The sequence below is a fragment of the Ovis canadensis genome, chromosome 2, assembly GCF_042477335.2.
Source record: "Ovis canadensis isolate MfBH-ARS-UI-01 breed Bighorn chromosome 2, ARS-UI_OviCan_v2, whole genome shotgun sequence".
NCBI classification, from domain to species: Eukaryota; Metazoa; Chordata; class Mammalia; order Artiodactyla; family Bovidae; genus Ovis; species Ovis canadensis.
This window is the reverse complement of record NC_091246.1, coordinates 165,922,275-165,943,821: the sequence shown is the minus strand read 5'-3', so window position 1 is coordinate 165,943,821 and position 21,547 is coordinate 165,922,275. Positions and strand designations below refer to the sequence as shown.

At 47.8% G+C, this 21,547-nt stretch overlaps 1 protein-coding gene across 1 annotated transcript in view; it reads left to right on the top strand.

Annotated features, from left to right (window-relative positions):
- Window positions 1–21,547, top strand: part of KIF5C (kinesin family member 5C) — a 164,606-nt gene that overhangs the window by 134,390 nt on the left and 8,669 nt on the right. The window contains exons 20-25 of the mRNA XM_069577606.1: window positions 771–872; window positions 1,101–1,161; window positions 5,640–5,711; window positions 8,386–8,490; window positions 10,449–10,665; window positions 11,784–11,897. Of these exons, the coding sequence (XP_069433707.1) occupies window positions 771–872; window positions 1,101–1,161; window positions 5,640–5,711; window positions 8,386–8,490; window positions 10,449–10,665; window positions 11,784–11,890 (664 nt within the window). The 3' untranslated portion in view covers window positions 11,891–11,897. The remainder of the gene's footprint in view (window positions 1–770; window positions 873–1,100; window positions 1,162–5,639; window positions 5,712–8,385; window positions 8,491–10,448; window positions 10,666–11,783; window positions 11,898–21,547) is intronic.

The window sequence follows — 21,547 nt, the reverse complement described above, 5'->3', positions numbered from 1 at the left end:
CCACCAGGCTCCTCTGTCCATGGTATTCTCCAGGCAAGAATACTGGAGTGGGTTGCCATGCCCTCCTCCAGGAGATCTCCCCAACCCAGGGATCAAGTCTGCGCCTCTTATATCTCCTGCATTGGCAAGTGGGTTCTTTACCACCAGCACCACCTGGCAAGGACTGGGGTACATAAAATGACCCAGTGTTCCCATCCAGGTGGTGAGTTTCTTTCTTGCAGCAAGCCCAGACTTTCTTTGTGTTTCCTCTCTCTGACCACTGCCTCGCTTCCCCCTCCTTCCCCACCCAAAGACCTGACAGAGCAGAATGGTCCCTATGTCAGCCAGGGAGTTGGACTTGGGAGATGTTTTCAGAGCATCGGACCAGAGAGGAGGGGAAGGTCAGAGTGGCCAGATAAGGTTCCGGGAGTGCATGCGCACCATCTGTGGGGCAGAAAAAGAATTCTTACTGGGCTCTCTTTCCCTGTTTTAAAATATTGGCCCCTTTCCCATCTCATTTTTTTTTTTTTCCCTTCCAGAGCTCTTGCATAAGCCAGCTATAAATACATTCTTAAAGCCTTATGTTTCATGCCTCTTAGATGTTCCCAGAAATTAGTTTTCACTTGGGCAGGGAGGAAGCTGTGAGGTTGTTCTCTGATCTCTCAAAATCTTCCAGAATTGTCGCCTTTATTGCACAGAGCTAATGGGCTTGGAACAGAATTATGTCTTCAGTCGCATGACTCAGAATCTCAGGGTGATGTGGAATGCGTTGCTGTTTCCTCTCATTTCAGTTTGAATCAGAAACTGCAACTAGAACAGGAGAAGCTCAGTTCTGATTATAACAAGCTGAAAATAGAGGACCAAGAGAGAGAAATGAAACTGGAAAAGCTCTTGTGAGTATGCTTTAAATATTTCCTCTGTTTTCTCTCATCCCCATGAAATCTCCGCCAGTCCACACTGGAGATTCAGGTACCAAGATATTCAGGTTAGGTCGGGCCAATTTAAAAACAGACCCTGAGCTGGTGAGTTGGTTTGTTTTGCTGATTTATCTGCAGATGCATGGTGTCTGTGAGAATCTCTGATGCCCCTTCGGTGGTTCATGGTTCCTTTCTGTTTTATAGATTGCTCAATGATAAAAGGGAGCAAGCCAGAGAGGACCTCAAAGGGCTGGAGGAGACAGTGGTATGTTGATGTGTTTCCCAACTCATTTTAGTCTCAAAGACCAGATTAGTTTATGATCTTTTGAATTTGTTTCTTCTAAAATTTTATCTGTGCATGCCTTTCTTGAGTATAATTTTAAACATAAAGCTTCTTATGGAAACATGAGAGCTGTAGAATTTATTCCCTAGGTCTTGACACAGTGACTAACCATCCAGCCATCCTTAGGAGTATAACCCTGGAGTCCTGATGAGATTTAAACTCAACTCAGTGTCTGGAATTTTGCCGCCTCCTGCACATTGTGCTTACTTCCATTCAACAATCAGTGGGTATTTGTTGAGCACCTGCTAAGGACTGTTTCTTTTAGGTGCTTGGGTTGCATCAATACACAAGAGAAGAGGGTGGCCTTGTGAAGCTGTCCTTCACTTGGGGAAGACAGTGAACAGTAAGGAAGTAGATCGTGGTCTCCATTAGTTGGTTATAGAAGAGGCACAGGATACTGGCTGGGGGAGGCCCCACTGGGAAGTAACATTTGAGCAGGAGCTTAAATAGGAAAACGAAGGAGCCGTGGGGATATCTGGAGGAGGAGCCTGTGCCAAGGCCCTGAGGTCAGCCCACGACCCACATTTGGGGAACAGCAGGGAGATCAGTCTGTCTGTGGCCAAGAGGAGAGGCGGGGTAGGAGGCAGGCACAGAGAGGTCAAGGCAGAAGGGGGGCCAGGCCAGATTCGGCCTTGAGACCTGCAGGGTTTGTGGCAGGTCCACTTCCCTTTGGAAGAAGGGCTCGCCATGTGAGACCCTGGTTGCTTTGCTCTGTCCTGCATCTGAATTCACTGGGCTTGTCTCCTGGCCTGCTTCTGTTTTATTTGCCCTTGTGGATGGCTGCCTGGTGCCAAGGGCTCTCAAGAGCCCTTCAGAGTACCATACAGCCTGTGTTTGAAGACAGACATCCCGACATAGTTTCTAAATCTGGTGAAAACACATCCAGTCATTGCACATGACATGTTGTTTAGATGTAGGCAAGCATACTGGTTCCATCCATACGTCATGTGAACTATTGAGGGACTGAACCTGAATCCAGGAATTCGGTGACCCTACACTGGAAGCAGGTGGTTGATCAGGGCTGGACCTGAGGCTGTGCGTGGGCCCCTGGGTGAGAGCTGGCTACTCCTCAAGGCTGGATGGGGGCTCTGAGGGCACAAACCAGTCAGGATAGAAGTAGAATGACTGTTGAGAAAGTTGGGCCTCTTGAGCCTGGTGAAGATAGTGGGCAGAGCGGCTGGAGGGGAAACTGAAATGAAGCCATGAAGTTGCTTTATCTATGTCTGTTTTCCTGGAGAAGTGATATTCATAATCATAAATCGTATATAACAATTCAGAAAAATATTGACCATTAAAATGTTCCTATATTCCCACCAGCCGGAGGTCAGTATTTCAGTATCTTCCTTTACACTCACGCACTCTCTCTCTCTCTAGTCTGTCACCTAGCACACCTTCCATGCTCACACCCAGAAACTCACTGTTTACCTCTCTCCCTCGCATGGTCTCACCCACACTTGCACATAATTACTTGTTCTCACTCACTCACATGTCTTCACATACACTCCCACCCACAGGTACCCACTATCACATGCTCATGCCTGGATTCATCCACTCACAAGCTCTTACACACTCAGCACATCCCCATCACATGCTGACACACACATGCACAGACCCCCGTGGCCACCCACACACTCTCACTGGCATACTCTCACTTCTGCTCATTCACTCTCACAACCCCCCTCACGTCCACTCACACTCACCCCACGTACTCTCGCTCCCAGACTCACAAGATTTCTCTCTTTCATACTTACTTGTGAGCATGTTACTTCGCTCTGTTGACTACATTTCTTTTTTTTCTGTGTGTGTGTGTGTGTGTGTGTGTGTGTGCGCTCAGCTTGTGGAATCTTAGTTCCCCAACTGAGGATTGAACCTGTGCCCCTGCAATGGAAGCGTGCTGTCCTAACCACTGGGCAACCAGGGAATTTGCTTGAATATGTTTTTAACAACACATTTTCCTCACTAGCCTCCTCAGATACACTGGTTCTCCCTGCCACACCTACATTCCTACCCTTGCATCCATTCCCCACCCCACCCCCCACACCATACACACACTCAGACACTCAGTCCCTCACACGTGGACAGACCCACCAATACAGCCCCCCACGAGCCCTCGCTCTCCGTCCACATACATGCACATGCATCACACACGAACGTTTCAGTCCCCACACTGGAGCCCTGCAGTCTGTGCCAGTCTAGACGCGGGTGTTGCTACGTATCCTTCCATCGCATCCTCCCCACGCTGTCAGTGTTCCTCAGAGGTGGCTCACTGTCTTTGGCTGACCCTTCCTGATCCTTCCTCAGCTCAAGCTGCTCTGCCTCCTGGAGTGTCTGGGAAAGGTCAGGGTGGGACCTGCCACGAGGGACCAAGGTCTATAAAGCCCCCTCCAGGGGCGACATTTGGGAAGGCCAGCCGGCCAGTGGGGACGTCTCTGGGACCCCAGGCAGCCCTCTGGCTTTACCAGGACACTTCGTGTGGACTCTGGGGCTAGACCCCTCTTCCCTCTGCGTTGGTGAACCTTGTGTCTCCACCGCTGTGGTCCCACCCTCACTGTGACAGGAAGCTGAGCCCTGACTTTTACATGGAGGGGCAGCACCTGTGCTAGGAGAGACCTGAAGGAAAGCAGTTGGGGTGGAGGAAGAAATAATGCACGTGATGGAGGAAAATTCATGGCCCCAGGAAGCCAAATGGGAGTTGCCTAAGCATACACGTGTGGGCTATCAGCCATCTCCAAGGTCTGAACTGCCTGTGTTAAACTGTTTATAGAAAACCAAACAAGAATGAGAGAAAGTCACCAAGCTCAGGTCTCTGGATTGTTTGGTGTTTGCCCCCGAAGAATCGCCTGGCCTTTTGACAAGGCGCCTAGGTCTTCTCTTCTCATTTCCCTGTGGGGTGCTGGTGTTTTTCATGGAAAGTATTTTTCTGTGGTTATAGTTCAGTCATTAATCAACTACCTGAAGCAGGAAGGAGGCTCGCAGAGCAGAGGGCCAGGATGGAGCTCCCTGGGACAGAGGCGCAGACAGCGTGGCTGTGTCGCTGACAGCGTGGAGCTGTGCCCCCCACCGCCCCCACCTGCCAGCTGGTGGCTCCGCCCCAGACATGCACTGTGTCCACGGCGTTCCCAACAGCAGGCCCGCTGGGCCTCCTGCAGAAAGCAATTTGCCTCATCTGAGGAGGCAATTGACTTTAGGTGCTTTTTATCTCAGCACTATTATGGAATTGGACCCAGTAATAAGACCTAAAATTAACATAGAACCTTTATTCCCAGAAGCTTATTGTTTCCACGGCTTTGGAGCCTGTTTTGTCCTTTTTTTCTGTGAGCTTCTGTTAGTTCCATCCCTTGATGTTCTGTGTGAGAGTAGATCAATTTTAACAAATTGAAAAATACAAATGCGAGTGTATTTCTCTCCTCATAGGAAAATATTTTTCACGGAACTGGTTGTAGGTCTTGTGATGAATACATGGAGACTTAAATGGAAGGAAACATTTAGGTTTTCTGACTTTGTTAACAGAGGGCACCAGGTTTGACTCAGACCTTTGTCTTAGCAATCTAATTCCTAAGTGTTCATTAGTAGAAAATAATCCAAAATTAAGGGGGAAGAAAATGCTCCCAAGAAGTTAACTATAGGAAAGTTATAGCAACAGCAAAAGCCTAATGAAGAAATAGCTGCCAACTATGATGCATCAATAAAGTAATACTAGCTAATATTTACTGAACACTTACTATGTGCCAGAAACTGTTGTAAGAGTTTTATAAGAATAATCTCATTTAATCTTGATAACAACAACTATAAAGCAACTACTGTTTTTATCCTCATGTTATAAATAAGAAAGCACAGGAAGGTTAGATACTTTGCCCAGGGTCACCAGGTGGAATGTCCCATTAGCTCAGTGATGTGAGGCAAAAAAAGTCTACAGACCAGGGCCAGAGGGGTGTGGGAACATGAAAAATGTTGGTCAGCTCGGGTGGGAGAAATTGAGGGTAACTTTCCATTAAAATTTGTTGGCATTTTGTGTACACCAATAAATTAGAGTGAAAAGAGAGTCCATTCTGTTATAACATAACTCACTAGGAATTTTTATGAGAAAGCTTTCAAGTTTTCGTGGTTAAAAGGGAGGAAAAAGGTTCTATTTAAAACAGAGCAAACGAGCAGGCTTCAATTTAGTTTCCGTATCTTTGTTTGAGTTCCCAGGCTCTGTGCCTTGGGGTAGCCCTGGGAAGATGCCGGGTGGAGGGGGAGAGCACGAGGGTGGGCAGGTCACAGGAAGCGGAGGGTCCCATGGCCTTGACAGACAGCTTGCAGAGCTTTGTGGAGGCAGCTGGGGTTGATGGTCTGGTGCCAATGGTGTCATAAGTTGTGTGCCCTCACTTAAGTGGTGTTTTAACGATCTTCTCTTCCAGTCTCGAGAACTCCAGACTCTACATAACCTCCGTAAACTCTTTGTCCAGGATCTGACTGCACGGGTTAAAAAAGTGAGTTCTAATTCATATGAATGGGATTGAGGAGAAACGAAAAGCTGGCCAGAAAGAATCATTTTCAGTTGCTTAAATCATTATCACTTGCTTAAATCCTAGCTGGTGATGCTTAAAAATTACTTCATACCAGAAAATATGATTAAAAGAATGTGCCAGAGGGGGGAAAAATACTTGGGAACATTTTTCCATCTGACTTTTTGTTCTTAGTGAAAGGAAGCTATCATCCTTTCCTTGGCCTTTATTTCAAAGGAACACATATTTATCTGGTTGCAGTGTGAAAACCTCTGAGTGACGCAGGGAAAACCCAGAGGGCTCTCAATAGACAGCGTGGCCCTTAGCCTGGTGAATGATGCCAGGAACCTGGAAACACCAGGGGCTAGACCCTGCTGTTTCCCTGTTAGGAGGCTGTGAGGGGCCAGGCCAGAGTGTATGAAGCACTTTAACTTCACGTGTCTTGCCTCCTGTCCCCAGCAGCCACGTAATTGGTCCTTTGTGTTCTGTTTTACGGTTGTGGGAATGGGCTCCGCTGACCTGAGATGACAGAGCTGGGGAGAGCCAGAGATAGGACTGAAATCCAGGTCGGTGTGACTTCTGAGTCTGAGCATTTTGTGCCACACGCAGTGGTGATCTTGGGGAATTCCGAATGGTGAACCCCCAGAGCAGTTAGCAGAGGTCTTAGGAGTGAGGAGGGAGAAGCAGCAAGGAGGCTTTTGAAAAAGTGATGGATGAGGAGCAGTGAGCATACCCAGAGGTAATAGGATGGACAGAGGTGTATTTAAGTGTGTGCATGGGGGTCTGTGTGCAGGAGCCAGGGAAAAGAGATGAAGTATATTATTTGAGGGAAAAAAAAAGAGGAGGTGATTGATAGGGTCAGATCTGAGAGGATAGAATTGATAGCATAGAAGAGTATATATGGCTTGGTAAATGGAAGGGACATACTTTCTCAGAGAGGAGAAGTGGAGAAACCAGACATTAGCAAGGAGATATATGACAGGGGAAGAGATACATTCAACGACTCTGACTTTCTCAGTTAATATGGAGAAGGAGGAAGAGAATGGGGAGCCCACAGAGGCTGGAGGAGGCTCGGGCAGCTGTGAGGGATTTTCTGGAGATAAGCAAAAGGATGCTGAGCAGTGGAGGGAGTGTCCAGATGAGGTTCAGAGCATGGATTTGCCTTGGCACTTGGCAGCATGATTCTAGTGAGTTTGGAGGGCTGGAAATCAAAATAAGGAAAGAGGGTGGAGGATGATGGGAGATTTCAAGGCTTGAGTGGCAGGGATCAGGAAGGTAGGTAGTGACCACAATCAACAACATAGAAATGATCAGAGGACCTGGATCGGGGAGCAAAGAGGGGCCAGAGCAGAGGTGATGAAGACAGAGACAAGAGAGATTATGATAAGAATTGAAAAGACTCAGCTGGGGGGAGGAAGTATTCCAAGGAGGATGCAGAGCTTGGGACCAGATTTCATGATGTAAGACTCTCTGGGGAGGATCTGCTCTTAGACCAGTGGTTCTCAAAGTGTGGTCACCTGGCCAGCAGCACTCGCATCACATAAGAACTTGCTGGGTGTGCAGATTCTCAGACCCACCCTGGATCCACTGACTCAGAGACTGGGTGAAGGTCGCTCATCGGGTCTGACTCTGTGACCCCGTGGGCTATACAGTCCATGGAATTCTCCAGGCCAGGATACAGAAATGGGTAGCCTATCCCTTCTCCAGCGGATCTTCCTGACCCAGGAATCGAACCAGGGTCTCCTGCATTGCAGGCAGATTCTTTACCAACTGAGCTATCAGGGAAGGCCCTAGAGCTTGGGACCAGACCAAAGACTAGGGTGGGGCGCAGCAATCTGAGTTTAAACAAACCTTCTGGGTTTAAGAGCCCTGGATTTAGACCCAGGAGACAGGTCTGAGATGCTCGTGTGGCCACCACCTCTCAGAAAGAGTGATGATGTCTTTTGTAATCAGACAAAATAAGCATGCTTTGCCGTTTTTAGACTCCAGGATGGGTTTGTACATGTATTTCCGAACTTATGTGGCCACTCAGCATGGAAGTGTTGGGAGAACAGTGCTTTTGTTAATCTCAAGATCTGATAAATTTCGAGTGTCAGTCCAGCACAGCACACAGATGCCTTGACTGGTCTGGGATGGATTCATTAAATAATCTCATGTAATTGAAAGCTGAAGGGACAAGCAGAGACCATGGAGACTGCCCAGTGGGACCACAGACACTTTCCCGCAGCTTGATGACTCATTATCTCACTTGTGATGTTTTGAAATGAAATTTAGGTCTTGGGCTTATGTTTTCCCATTAGTTCTTCTTAATGAGTTTTGACACACTTCCTTTTGAAAAGAAAAGTGTCTGTTCACCTACCTGCAAAGGAGAGGTATATTCACAAAGAGAACTGTATCTAATCTGTATCTTTCAAAAGTAGATTGCAATATTTTTGGTCAGCTATCTAAAAAATAGCATGTTTGATACCGATCAAGGGAATTAATTGGGAAGACTGTTGAGTCTCAACTTCTAGAAGCTCTATTTTCATTTTCAGAATAAACCTTTAGTAGGATTGGGGATTTCTCCCCAAAGATATTTAGAATGGCTCTTCTGCATGATGCTGGGGCTGCGGCTGGGCAGTTTGGAGGCTGATTCTGCTGACCCCTTGTGTTGATGCAGAGTGTAGAGCTGGACAGTGACGATGGAGGAGGCAGTGCTGCCCAGAAGCAGAAAATTTCCTTCCTGGAGAATAATCTGGAGCAGCTCACCAAGGTTCACAAACAGGTAGGAGGGTTGTGCCAGCTTGCCCCTCCTTCTCTCCTGGAAAGGAGAGTCACTGCATTTGGCTCCACTGAGGGAGGAGCTCTGATACGGAGGGTAAAAGGACTACAGCGTCACCAGAGAACATCAGCATCAGAAGGGACCTTGAACTCTTAGTCTTCAGTGGCTCCCTTTGTATATAAAATACTTTCTTTGAAGGAAGCCAAATATAAAGAATTGAGTGTGAGCTCTCTGGGGCTTGGGGAGCAGGGTGTTTAGTCGTGTCTTTTCATTCTGCCTCCCTTTCCAGCCTCTGTGCCCAGCTGGCCTCGGTGTGTCCCATGATGCTTTTGAGGACACTCTGTGGACCCAAAGACTCCACAGAACACAAAGCAGAGGACACTGAGTTGGTTCAGGCTTCCTGTTTCTAGAGACGAGAAACAGACTAGGAGGGGAAGCCACAGGCTTCATCCCACAAGTGGGAGAACTGGGGCCGGCACCAGACCGCTTTCTGCTTGCTCTGTTTCTTGGGCATCCTCTCAGGTTCCCGCGACACCCTGGAGTTTGTTTAGAGCGACAGAGAGCAATAACCATGTCCAAACCCACTGATGACTCAGGCAGGTTGTTTGTCTCCTTTCTGCTTATTTTTTATTTTTATTTATTTATTTATTTTTCTTCTTTTTTTTTTTTAGTTTTTTATTTTTTAAATTTTAAAATCTTTAATTCTTCTGCTTATTTTTTAAAATTTGCTTTTAATTGAAAGATAATTGCTTCACAGTATCATGCTGGTTTCTGTCATACATCAACATGAATGAGCCATAGGTATACACATGTCCCCTTCCTCTTGGCCCTCTCCTCTCTGTTTAAATGCGGAAATGTTCATGATGGTTTCCCCTAAATCCTCAAGATTTGGGATCTGAAAAAAATGGTTCAGCTTTGCAATGGACCACATACTCTAGGGGATGTCATTTCTCTTTGACTTGTTACATGCTCTTCAGCATTACTGATGACGGCACTTTTGCCCAAAGGGAGGATGACAGATTCAACGTGGTTGAAGTCATTCAAGCAAACTGTTGAAGACAAACAGAAAAGCGGAAACTGCTGGGGACTTGAAATTGAGTCCTGAGATTCGTTAATTATTTTATTTATTCGTTAATTATTTATTAAAAACCTACTCTGTACCGGGCACTGGGGCTGGGACTAGGTGGGGAGATAGGGGTAAAGAAAACAGGTGTGGACCTAGCAATAGTTCAACCCACATAGCACTCCTGATTTTCAAATATTTCCTGACCTACTTGCATTCCCACAATGGTCCTTTTATGTAGTATGTGGACTTAATAGTGGTTGAATGACTCATACCTGGTCAGATGACCAGGAAATAACAGAACTGGCTTTTGGCCCATCCTTAACCTCGGGTGAGTCTGTTCCTTCTGAATTGAGAGTCTTGGATCATAAAGAATGAGCAGTATTCCTGGGTTACTTAGACCCTGGCTACACTCCAAACCTTGTGCTGCTGTGGACAACGTGTCCTCTCTGAAGGAGGCCTTCAGAGAGCTCAAGAACATGAACGCCTTTCGAGAGCATGTCCGAGCGGGCCTCGCGTTTCTTAGCTTTCACATGCCAGCGTCGGAGTAGTCAATTTTCTCCCGCAAGTTCCCCCTCCCCCCTCAAACAAAAGAAGAAGCAAATCCCACCCAAGCCTGAATGTTTCCCACAGTTGGAAATGGCTTCTAATTCTAGCCTACTCCCCTCTCCACTTTCTCCAAACTGTGAATACTGTGTTTGGCAAATCTGAGTCTCGGGGTGTGGGGTTTTTATTCCCCTTGGGTGCTCCCAGAGTTTATGGTCTTATGCACTTTCCAGAACAGCCTGACGGGGTGGCGGTTCTAACTGCTCCTCTGTGGCCTTCTCAGCCCCCCAGCGCGGGGTCTGCTGCTCCTGCCTCCCCTTCCGCTAACTCCCCAGCTCTCCCTTCCCTGCAGCTGGTCCGAGACAATGCAGACCTGCGCTGTGAGCTGCCCAAGCTGGAGAAGCGCCTGCGCGCCACGGCCGAGCGCGTGAAGGCGCTGGAGAGCGCGCTGAAGGAGGCCAAGGAGAACGCCATGCGGGACCGCAAGCGCTACCAGCAGGAGGTGGACCGCATCAAGGAGGCCGTGCGGGCCAAGAACATGGCCAGGAGAGCTCACTCGGCCCAGATCGGTATGTGCGCCTGTACCCGGGCCGTTGATATAAGGCGAGGGCTCCATGGGCCAGATGCCCTGTGCAGGCCAGCCGGGGCCTCCCAGTACCCGGCGTCCATCCTGGGAAGATGGGATCGCCAGACACGCGCTTCCTTGAGATTCCAGAGGACATGGTGATCTTCAAAATTACCGAGCTGAACAAAGAAGCCAGCCAGCCCTGGCTGCCGGCAGAGGGGTTTGGCTGTAAACAGAGGTACACTCTCCCAGAGATACCAGATTATAGGTTGCTCAGCAAAGCCTGCAGGCCCCTCGTGGTTTGCACCTGACAGAACCATGAAGGAGCTGCATGTAGCTAGAAGCCTCAGGGAGAGTCTCTTGCAAGTACAGGTCTGGAAATACCCTGGAGAGAGCCAGGCCTGGCATCAGTGAGTGCATGGGGGGTTGGACATCTAGCCCCTTCCATGCCTGGATTTGGATGTTCTACCTGCAAAAACTGAGAGTATAGCTGTTGAGTCATAGTTCCTGGGATAGAGCCATAGGAGGAAAAGAGATTTAGGGATGTCTCTAGAGAGCATTTTTTTCTTCTTCTTAGATGGAAATATCTCCAATAACATGTAATAATATTTCTTATCAGATCCTGCTCTGCAGATGTTTGGGAAACCAGCAATTCCTTGTTTCTAGTTTTAAGATCATAGATTAGTGCTTCACTGCATTTATTGGATTTTTATACCCTTGGAAAATCTCCTGAAACCTGTGGACCTCTTCCCCTAAAAATGCATCATAGACAGAATTCTGCATCCAGTTATAGGGAGATGCTGTTGGAACTCATCGGGACCTACAGATCTGCCTCAGATAAAACTGAAAGTCTGTTGTCTCTAATTTTCATTAATCAGAATTGAAGTAATTGATAAATAAGGTCTCTTTGTCCCCTGATAATTGGGTGGCTTGGGTTAGCTAAGTGTGCTAATAGAAGGGCAAACTTGCTGTCTTCAGAAAAGTCTGGTGACTGATAAGAATTGCAACGTTGATGAGAAGATTGTGCCTCTTGGTTTTTGCATGTGACCAGGAGGTATCTGGATGCAGCTGTGTAAGCCCTTTCTGAATGTCTCTTCTCTCTTTTCTGTCGGTTGGACACAGCCAAGCCTATCCGCCCTGGACACTACCCTGCATCATCTCCAACGGCGGTCCACGCTATCCGAGGGGGAGGAGGCAGCTCTTCAAACTCCACTCACCACCAGAAATAAATATGAAGTGAGTCCCTGGTGTCGGGTGGCTTCTGTCCAGGGCAACACCAGGGGCTCTCCTCGCATCTTCCAGGAGCTCGGCTCCATGTGTGTAGTCAGCTAAGCTCCACCCAGCACACGCCCTGGGGCTTCAGGTTATTGGGGGCCTGCGTTTACCCCCAACTCAGTCTAGAGCCTTTGGGTCTTCCAGCTCAGGCCACCTGATGCTGGGACCCTCTGGGGGTGCCAAGGGCGTGGTGAATGAGTCATGCCAGTCTCCTTTTGTCTGTGGGACTCCCCTCTGTAGCTGACATCCTCAATGGCATTACCTGTTTGTCAGGTGCTTTTGCCCAGAGCAGGTAGACATGGGTGGTTGCTCTAAGTCTCAGGAACTGAACCTAAGAAAGAGCCAGATAATTGAAAGTCACATGTTTATAATTACTATCTGAACTCAACAAATAGGGTTTTAAAGAATTGTGCAAATTTTCATCTAGCTAAGTCTGGACCACTTTTTTTCTTTGAGATGCTGGTCTGAAAACTGCTCTTCCCACAATCCACATGCCTGACTTTGCTGTACCATGTCAGCACAAAGGAAAAAGTGGTGTGCTTGAGAAAAGAGGGGGCAGTACAAGCCTGTCCTCTTGTGCTTGAGGGAAAGAGTTTACTGGTTGGGCAGGGCAGAGAGACAGCTTGGTGGCCGGAAAACTCTGTTTAGAGAAACTGACTTCATGCCAGTAACCTATAGATGGGAGGAGGTGGCTCCTAATGCTGACTGTGGAGTCTGAGCCCTCACTAGGAAAGCTTGCAAAATGGATGAGCTTGGCGACAAAACTGCAGTGATCGGGGCAAGTCAAGAAAGAGTGGGTCCGTATCTAGCCTTCCCTGATAGCTCAGTTGGTACAGAATCCACCTGAAATGCAGGAGGCCCTGGTTCCATCCCTGGGTTGGGAAGATCCTCTGGAGAAGGGAAAGGCTACCCACTCTAGTATTCTGACCTGGAAAATTCTATAGAATAGCAGAGTTGGACCAAGTGACTTTCACTCTCACTTCAAGGCAAGTGAAGATGAAGGGCTGGAGCCCCCACTCACAGGCTAAGACAGTACTGTTAAGGCTCAGACAAAACTTCCAAAGAGGAAGCTTTTGCATCCCCTGCCCCAGGAGCATGTCAAGGAGCAGGACACACCATGCCCATGGCAGGCAGGGTGACCCCATCTTCTGTTGTATCCTGGAAGGGTGGATGGGAAATTATCTTAGTGATGGGTCACCCTATTCAGATGTGATCTCTGCTTTTAATCAGAAGTGAAGGCAACCCACTCCAGTGTTCTTGCCTGGAAAATCCCGGGGCAGAGGAGCCTGGCAGGCTACACTCCCTGGGTTGCAGAGTCGCACATGACTGAGTGGCTAAACAACAACAAAGTAAAACTGGACGTTAAAAAATTGGTTTTGACTGCATCTTATCGGTGTTAGGGTTGACACTTGAAGGGAGCTGTAAGAGCAAATTGGGCAACTTAGTACAGAAAGCCTAACAGGGCTTCTCGATCTTTGGTGAGTGTCAGCAGCACCTAGCACCCAGAGACACAGGCTCCTTGAAGTAGCGTAGGGTTTGGACCTTCGTGTTTTCACCAAGTACCCCAGGTGACTTTGCTGCCTGCATGCTGTCACTTCAGTCGTGTCCGACTCCTTGCAACCCCATGGACTATAGCCGGCCAGGCTCCTCTGTCCATGGGATTCTCCAGGCAAGAATACTGGAGTGGGTTGCCGTTTCCTCCTCCAGGGGATCTTCCCGACCCAGGGATCAAACCCTTGTCTCTTGTGTCTCCTGCATTGGCAGGAGGGTTCATTCCCACTCACACCACCTGGGAAGCCTTTGAGACCTGGTAGCCTAAAGTATCCGAAAGTGGCTTATATGGGATGCATGTTTATTTCTCTGTCTCATGAAGGACATTTGAGGGTGGTCTGTCAATGGCTGGGGGAACCGTACAGTGACAAACTTCGGCTCCCTGTCCTCGGCAGGTGCCTCCCTTCCTCAGGGTCACCTAAATGACTTCTGCAGTCCTCACAGTAGTACCTGTGCTCCATGTTAATGTATGATATTTGTTTTTCTCTTTCTGACTTACTTTGCTCTGCACGACAGACTCCAGGTCGATCCATGTCTCTACAAATGGCCAAGTTTTGTCCCTTTTTATGGCTGAGTAATATTCCATAGTATATGCATACCATATCTTCTTTATCCGTTCCTCTGTGGATGGACATTTAGCCTGTATGCTGTGCTGAGCAAGCAGAGAGAGCAGCTGGGGAGAGGCAGAAGCAGCTCGTGCTGTTGAGTCAGCTTCCTTTAAGTTGCCCTTTCAGAGGTGCCATCCAGCTCCAATGCCTGCACCCCTCTGACACAACTGAGACACACGTGATCACAGCTGCTTCAGGGGAGGCTGGAGAAGGTGGTCTTTGGCTGGGCCCATCACTGCCCCAGATAAGAGTAGTGTTCTCTTGCCTGGAACGATGAGATGGATGTTGGATAGGCAGCCAGCACTCTGGTTGTTCTTTTATTAAAATTTTGTTTGGCTGTGCTGGGTCTTAATTGTGGTGTGTGGGATCTTAGTTCTCTGACCAGAGATCAATCCCTGGCCCCCTGAATTGGGAATGTGGGGTCTTAACCATGGAGCCGCCAGCACAGTGCCCCCAGCACTCTGCTTATTGAACACACTCTGCAGCAGCTCTGTGCAAGATGCAATATCTCTGTTACCCACTTGGTGGAAGCGCCGTGTTCACGTGTGTGCTTGGCTCCAGCAAGCTCCTAAGGAGTACACCAGCCCAGGGATTCCAGCTTCAGAGACTGCTCAGTGGAAGGCCCCCCTCCTCGGGCACTCCCAGAAAGGCCCGTGAGCCCCACTTTAATGTAAGATACGTACAGCCATACGGCGGCCCGCCATCACCCCAGCCTGAAAGTCTCAAAGTCCTGAGACTTTCAAGACCTTCAAAGTGTAGACGCACCCTCACCCAGCATGGTGATTCATTTCTTTTGTTTCTAACTCAAAGTGCTCAGAGTGGTTTTGATGATTTTATCTGAAATTGGAACCTTCTCCACCCACCTTATTACCTATTCCTATGACTCCATGGCTGACTGTTCTCACAGCGTCACCAAACAGACCCCATGCAAGTGTCAGGGTGGCGGAAGGGTTAAGGGGCTTGACTTTGGACAGAGACCTGGGTCAGGTGTCAGGCCTTTCACGTTCTTAATCTCAGAGTCAGTCTTCTCTTCTGTGAGATGGGGAGAGTCCTTTCCCTGGGCACTGCAGTGATTTGAGGGCTAAATGAGGTCATGCTTCTGAGCAGCTTGGCACATAGCAAGTGCTCAACAAAATGGCAGCTGTGGGAGAGGTGAGCAGTGCAAGCTTGGCACAAGGTGGGTGGTTAGTGAATGCTGGTTTATGTTATCTTCTAATTCTCATAGTTGTTGCAAAACAGTTTTTAGTCTCTGTAGCAATAGATTATAACTGCTGAGTGGAGAAGGCTAATGTCTGAGTACCCTGTTTGGTGCTATGACCAGATATAAGGGGTTTAAAATATACTAGAGTGTATTTATCCTAATATTATAAACAACAACATTGACTATTTTTATGAAAATAATTGAGCATTGATTAGTGAGTTGGAAAAAAAAGGATGATAACCAATGGAGCAAGGAATTATAATTGGAGCTGAGGAAATGCTGATTAAAAATAAGCTTATTTAAAAAAATAATTGGAGGAAATTCCCTGGCGATCCAGTGGGTAGGACTCTGCTCACTCTCTGCTGAGGGCCTGGATTTAGTCCTTGGTCGGGGAACTGAGATCCCACAAGCCTCACAGCATGGCTTAAAAAATAGAAATATGGAATTCATTTATTAGGTGGATCAAAACCTTTTTGAGATGATCTTTTTTGGGTTTTCCTGGTGGCATTGCAGGTAGAGAATCCGCCTGCAATGCAAGAGATGTGGAATCTATCCGAAGGTTAGGAAGATCCCCTGGAGAAGGGAATGGCTACCCACTCCAGTATTCGTGCCTGGAGAATCCCATGCACAGATGCATCTGTTGGGCTACAGTCTGGAGTTGCAGAGAGTTGGACATGACTGAATGACTGACGCTTTCTGCTCTTTGGATGCTTGTTCTGAAGTGTGTCTGTCCTGTAGCAATGGTCTCAGCTGCCGATCTTCCCAGCCCTCCTGTTGGAGCCAGAATGGCACCTTCATACTCAGGCAGCATCTGGGTCCCTTTGGGATTTCTTTCCGCTTCATTTCAGGATGCAGAGTATATAGTCACAATGCATCTCTGGGTTTATGCTCAAAGTTTCAGAGCCACTGAAGAGGCCAGCGTGTGGAAATAAAAACCCAGGACAGTGCCAGCTTTGATCTCATATTAAAATCTGGGGGCCAGGGCTGCCTCAGCAGGATGGGGACCATCTCTTTCAAGCTCCAAAGCCGGACAGAGGGCAGCATGGTGCGGCAGACTGAGGACATGGGGTATGGAACTGGCCACGTGTGGGTTCCAGCCCTGGCCTTGGCTCTGTTCTTTTGTGACAGTCGGCAAGTTGCTTGATTTCTTTTAACCTCAATTTCTTTATCTGCCAAATGGGATCAGGCATTTTATACTTGCTCCGTACTTGGTTTAACAGTAGAGAGACAAAGACTCTGTTCTTGTGTGCTGACATACTTGTCGGGGAGAGATAGCAGATAAAGAAGGTAACTGCAAATAGTGGTCAGTGTTCTAAAGAAAATGAGAACAGCTTAATGAAATAGAGATTAGGGAGACTTATTTAGAAATGGGGGTGACCTTTGAGCTGAGAACTAAATGATGAGAAATGCCAGCCCCATGGTGATGTGTGCACAGACACTCGCTGGAAGCTGGGTCCAGATTGCAGCACGTTTGAGGAACCACAGGAAGGCTGATAAGGCTGGAGCACAGAGAACAGAGGAGAGTATCATAATTTGGGGAGGGAGATGGAACCAGATAAATTGAGGTTGAGGTGAGCAGTTTAGAGTGTAAGCTAAGCCTCGGGTTCACTGGGGCCTTTGGGCCTGGGACGGGTTATGAGACGGGTTCCTGACTAGGAAAGGTCTGCGAGAGCTGGACTTTGTGAAGAGGATAGGGATGGGGTGAGAGGAAGTGCAGGGGACTCCCCGGGGGGTACTGTTGTGGATGTCCGCTTGGGCGGGTGGCAGGGGGAATAGCCCTGAGCTAGGTGGCAGTAGCAAGTGGTTAGAGCTGGCCTGCGTTGGAGAGCTGAGGGTGGAAGGGTGAGGAGGAGGGGTAGATGGGAATCAAAGGTGGTTCCTGGGCCCTAGCAACCAGGTAAATATTGGTACCTTTTAGCAGTGATTTGGAAAATTGAGCAATGCAGGTTTTATGGAAAAGAGAGCTTGGTGGATCATGAGATTCCTCTTAGACAGCTCAGCCTAGCTCACCATCAGGCAGGTATGCTGAGTAGGCAGAAACCTGCAAGCTCAGGCGAGAGGTCAGGGCTGAGGTCATAGAGAGTTATGGCCTGTGGATTGTGTTTAAGACCACCTGTCCAGGAGGTCACCTGGAGAAAGGGTGGACAGAGGCAGAGAGTGAGGAGGGTTTGACCAGATCTGGGGACTGGTCAACGGAAAGGGCAGAGAAAGGAGGTAGCAGCGATGAAGGGGCCTGAGGAGGAAAATGTTAGGTTCAGGGAGTGAAGCCCTGGCTCCTAAGGGAAGGTGGTCAGCTGCGCTGAAGGCTGCTCAGAGCTCCAGGGAGATGACCACAGAGACTGATGGTTGTTGGAGGCCAGAGGGCAGAAACCTCAGCTTTAGCACAAGGGGGCAGCATGGAGCAGAGTGTGGAGGTGGGGAAATAAAGTCAGTACCTGCTTGCGGCTTGGAGTTTTGTTTGAAGCAGCAGAGAAATGGAGGGACGTGAGATTAAGATGGGGTTTGCATTTTTTAAATTTTTTTTGGCCGAACTCCACAGCATGTGGGATCTTAGCTCCCTGACCAGGCATCGAACCTGTGTGCCCCCAGAAATGAACGTGTGGAGTCTTAACCACTGGACCAGGAAATCCCTGCTTTTCTTTTTTAAGATGGCAGCTATTACAGCTTATTTATACGCTGATGGTAATAGTCCAACTAAGAAGGGAAATTGATAACTTTGGAGCCGGGAGAATTACAGTAGAGTGTATTGGCTTCCAGTGAGGTGCTTTGATCTGAACGTAAACGAAGGCAACGCTGTATCCAAGGCAGAATAGAAAGTTCTGGTAAATGGGACACGCAGGGAGGTGAAAACGGAGCTCATCTTGGTGCTTGTTTTCCTGTGCAAGTAAGGCAAGTTATCTGCTGAGAAACACAGGGTTGCAGGCTGAAGAGAGGTGTGAAATAGGCCGCTTGGGTAGTGCTGAGTGCTTATTCGAGGCCCTGCATTTAATTAAGGTAGACACCATTTCAATAATTGTCCAGCTGCCTGGTATCGAGGGCCGTGGAGCTGGGATTGCTTCCTTTGCTGTGCAGTGGGCACTGGTTCCAGTATGTCCACCAGATGGCGCACGTGGGGCATTATTGAAAGTTCGGTCGTTTTCTGAAAGGCTTTTTGAGGCAGAATCCATCGTCTTTTGGTTTTCCTCTCTTATTTCTCAAATTCGAGTAGTAAATAGAGTACTTTTAAGGAAATAAAATTCTCACAGATTCGTATAGTTAATTTAAATTATTTTATTATAGTTTTTATTTTATTTATTATTTATTATAGTGCAAATTTTAAGAAGTGTTCTCTCCTTAAACTGGTAGATGTTCTACAACTATCAAGTTGAAAAAGATTTACAAAGTAGATTTAAAGAGTCGAAAATCCAAATCGCCAACCTTTACTAAGCTTTACTAACAATGATAGTCTTTTGCTGAAAATAAAGAGCAACATGCAATGTGACTGTAGTATGTATTGCATTCAGTGGAGTTCATCACGCGTGTCAAGACATGACGATTCTTTCACCCTCTTTTCCTGTTAAAAATCACTGCAGGATCACCCATTGCTTTCAGGTCATTCTGTCTTTTCATGGCTGGAATGCCTCATCTTCCCATTGTCTGGATTTTACCTGAAGAGGATAAAAGCTGTGACGAGAAGCACCAACTTGGTTTTGGCATGAAGCGGGTGTGGGGCCTAAGTTGGTTACAAGGTGGCCAGCTAGATAATCTAGAGTATGCACATGTTAATGCTTCAGAGTTTCTCGACAAGGAAAGCATACAGTCGAAAATATAGTGGGAATGAGCCAAAGACCTCAGATGCCTTTCAGTGCTGATGTAGCTGAACACTGTTATTTTGGCGACTGTACACATATTGCATGCTGTTCATGGGGTTCTCAAGGCAGGATACTGAAGTGGTTTGCCATTCCCTTCTCCAGGGGACCACATTCTGTCAGACCTCTCCACCATGACCCACCGTCTTGGGTGGCCCCCTCACGGCATGGCTTGGTTTCATTGAGTTAGACAAGGCTGTGGTCCTAGTGTGATTAGACTGACTAGTTTTCTGTGAGTATGGTTTCAGTGTGTCTGCCCTCTGATGCCCTCTTGCAACACCTACCGTCTTACTTGGGTTTCTCTTACGTTGGACGTGGGGTATCTCTTCACGCTGCTCCAGCAAAGCACAGCCGCTGCTCCTTACCTTGGACGAGGGGTATCTCCTCACTGCCGCCCCTCCTGACCTTGAACGTGGAATAGCTCCTCTTGGCCCTCCTGTGCCAGCGCGGCCACCGCACCTTGGATGTGGGGGTGCTCCTCTCAGCCCCCGCCCCTGACCTCAGGCGTGTGGTAGCTCCTCTCAGCCCCCGCCCCTGACCTCAGGCGTGTGGTAGCTCCTCTCAGCCACTGCCCCTGACCTCGGACGTAGGGTAGCTCCTCTCAGCCCCCGCCCCTGACCTCAGGCGTGTGGTAGCTCCTCTCAGCCCCCGCCCCTGACCTCAGGCGTGTGGTAGCTCCTCTCAGCCACTGCCCCTGACCTCGGACGTAGGGTAGCTCCTCTAGGCTGCTCCTGTGCCGTTGCAGCCTGGCACTCTCCGTCACTATGATGCTGTGAAAGTGCTGCACTCAACATGCCAGCAAATTTGGAAAATTTAGCAGTGGCCACAGGACTGGAAAAGGTCAGTTTTCATCCCAGTGCCAAAGAAAGACAATGCCAAAGAATGCTCAAACTACCACACAATTGCACTCATCTCACATGCTAGTAAAGTAATGCTCAAAATTCTCCAAGCCAGGCTTCAGCAATATGTGAACTGTGAACTTCCAGATGTTCAAGCTGGTTTTAGAAAACGCAGAGGAACCAGAGATCAAATTGCCAACATCTACTGGATCATGGAAAAAGCAAGAGAGTTCCAGACAAACATCTATTTCTGCTTTATTGACTATGCCAAAGCCTTTGACTGTGTAGATCACAATAACTTGTGGAAAATTCTGAAAGAGATGGGAATACCAGACCACCTGACATGCCTCTATATGCAGATCAGGAAGCAACAGTTAGAACTGGACATGGAACAACAGACTGGTTCCAAATAGGAAAAGGAGTATGTCAAGGCTGTATATTGTCACCCTGCTTATTTAACTTATATGCAGGGTACATCATGAGAAACGCTGGGCTGGAAGAAGCACAAGCTGGAATCAAGATTGCCAGGAGAAATATCAATAACTTCAGATATGCAGATGACACCACCCTTATGGCAGAAAGTGAAGAGGAACTAAAAAGCCTCTTGATGAAAGTGAAAGAGGAGAGTGAAAAAGTTGGCTTAAAGCTCAACATTCAGAAAATGAAGATCATGGCATCTGGTCCCATCAGTTCATGGGAAACAGATGGGGAAACAGTGTAAACAGTGTCAGAATTTATTTTGGGGGGCTCAAAATCACTGCAGATGGTGACTGCAGCCATGAAATTAAAAGACGCTTTCTCCTTGGAAGGAAAGTTATGGCCAACCTAGATAGCATATTGAAAAGCAGAGACATTACTTTGCCAACAAAGGTCCATCTAGTCAAGGCTTTGGTTTTTCCAGTGGTCATGTATGGATGTCAGAGTTGGACTGTGAAGAAAGCTGAGCGCCGAAGAATTGATGCTTTTGAACTATGGCGTTGGAGAAGACTCTTGAGAGTCCCTTGGACTATGAGGAGGTCCAACCAGTCCATCCTAGAGGAGATCAGTCCAGGGTGTTCATTGGAAGGACTGATGCTAAAGCTGAAGCTCCAATATTTTGGCCACCTCATGTGAAGAGTTGAGTCATTGGAAAAGACTCTGATACTGCGAGGGATTCTGGGCAGGAGGAGAAGGGGATGACAGAGGATGAGATGGCTGGATGGCATCACTGACTCGATGGACATGAGTCTGTGTGAACTCTGGGAGTTGGTGATGGACAGGGAGGCCTGGCATGCTGTGATTCATGGGGTCACAAAGAGTCGGACACGACTGAGCGACTGAACTGAACTGTACTCATATTAAAAACTATATCAGGCCTAGAAATTATATCCTGTTTAATAAAGTTTTGATACACTTTGATAAAATATTAGGCAAAATCGTGGTAGTAGAGCCAGAAGGCACAAACTGGGCTCTTGAAGTGCATTTGAGGACACTTGTTTTTATTAACCCCTGTGATTTCATGTTTTGAGGCATAAAGAAAACAGCTCTGGCAAAGCACTTCTGCAGTTTATAGCAGGGTCAGCCA